Here is a 1,622-nt window from a genome sequence, read left to right as displayed (position 1 = left end):
ATCCAAAACCCAGTCTCTCCGTTCCTCTGTCATCTCCTTGAGATCAGAGATCCAGCACAGGGTCTGGCCCATGAAGGGCCTGCCAATTTTTTTTTCAACAAAATTAAATGTTTTCTAAGGCAAAAGGAGAGCTGTACGCATCATACTTTGGCAACTCCAAGATCAAAAGCTTGTGGTGAGCTGTGTTCTTAGCATAAATGTCCATCTTTTTCCAAGTTCTCACTGAAAAGTCATCTTTGGTTTACCTGTTCCCATGATCAATTTTGGCTGTGACCTTCTTCTTGAGCTCTGCCAATTCATCCTTGGGGAGTGTTCCAGACAGGATCTGCGACCGCCACTCAATCAGGCTGTATGTCATCTGCTGTAGCTGGCGGAAGAGCGTGACCTTATTGTTCTAAGAAGGGAAAATGAGGTGGAGAAAAAGACCAAAAAAAAAAAAAAGTGTGATGGAGGATGGGAATGTCTTTTGACTTGAGAAAGTGTTATTTAACCAGTTAATTTTGCTATACGGTAAACTGTACACTGAGGGGATGGTTTTGTCCTGGGTCATTCCTGCTCCCTCCCCTATTACAATTTTAGAAACAGATATGCAATTGCAGGATAAATGGATGGTCCTAACTCATGAATATGAATATATCAAATCAGCCATGCACCCTACGATTCTGAACATGTCACTCCTCTGTTTAAAACCCTCCAGAGATTTCCATTGTCTTTTAAATTTAGTAGATCACATTGTAAGTCCGTTCCTATCCTGGCTCCTGCCTCTGTTCCCACCAATCTCTACCTCAACAATCTCCACTCCTTGCACGAAAGCTACGCCCATTTCTCCAGAGCACCCCAGACTCTCTTAATACGTTACTTCCTCTATCTGAAACCAGTTTTCTCCTTTTCCCCTGAACTTACTCCCATGCTCATCCCCCATACCCTACGCCCTCTGTCAACTGCTAATTCTTACTCCTTCACTCTAGACTTAGAAATCAGAAGTCTCTTCCTCAAACCCTTACTCTAGGTTCGTTGTCCCTCTCCCCGCTCCTGGAAGTAACTCCTGTCACGGCATCAGAACCTCAGCCATGGCTGGCTTGTCTTGCTCTCCCCTTAAATAGTAAGACCTACAGAACAAGGAGCTTGTCCAGTTTTTCATCCCTAGGAGCTGGCACAGAGCAGGCACTCTATAAAAAGGCCCTACATGAGTGAGTTAGGGATGGAGAATTATAATTTCAGAGATAATAGATAAAGGAAAATAAAATGTAAAATGCTGTTTTTAAATCTCCATATGATTGTTAGACCATCCAGAAAATTGTTAGACCTAGAATAATTAAACAATTATTCTGGACTTTTGGTAAGAACGTCCTGTAACCGAACTAAATTAACTTATGACCAACTAATTATTTGTGCCTCAATCATTTTAAGAGTCAAATACTTAATGGCAAAGCTAGTATGACCTTGATTCTATCTAAATAACTGATCGATTCATTATATTAAAAAACAAGTCAAGAGCATCTACTATGTTCTGGAAATAAAGTTCCTGCCATGGCAGGAAAGATAGCAATAAATAAGTAAATTATATATATATATATACACACACACACACACACACATACTTATATATACAATGTATATGT

The 1,622-nt window shown here is 40.3% G+C and overlaps 1 protein-coding gene across 1 annotated transcript in view; it reads right to left on the bottom strand.

Moving 5' to 3' along the window:
- The window catches only part of DOCK5 (dedicator of cytokinesis 5), a 166,112-nt gene that overhangs the window by 128,223 nt on the left and 36,267 nt on the right, over window positions 1-1,622 (bottom strand). The window contains exon 6 of the mRNA XM_011360348.2: window positions 246-394. Within this exon, the coding sequence (XP_011358650.1) occupies window positions 246-394 (149 nt within the window). The remainder of the gene's footprint in view (window positions 1-245; window positions 395-1,622) is intronic.

The sequence above is a fragment of the Pteropus vampyrus genome, unplaced genomic scaffold (genome assembly GCF_000151845.1).
Source record: "Pteropus vampyrus isolate Shadow unplaced genomic scaffold, Pvam_2.0 Scaffold53, whole genome shotgun sequence".
Taxonomy (NCBI): domain Eukaryota; kingdom Metazoa; phylum Chordata; class Mammalia; order Chiroptera; family Pteropodidae; genus Pteropus; species Pteropus vampyrus.
The sequence above is the reverse complement of the archived record's forward strand: the minus strand, read 5'-3'. Positions and strand labels throughout refer to the sequence as shown.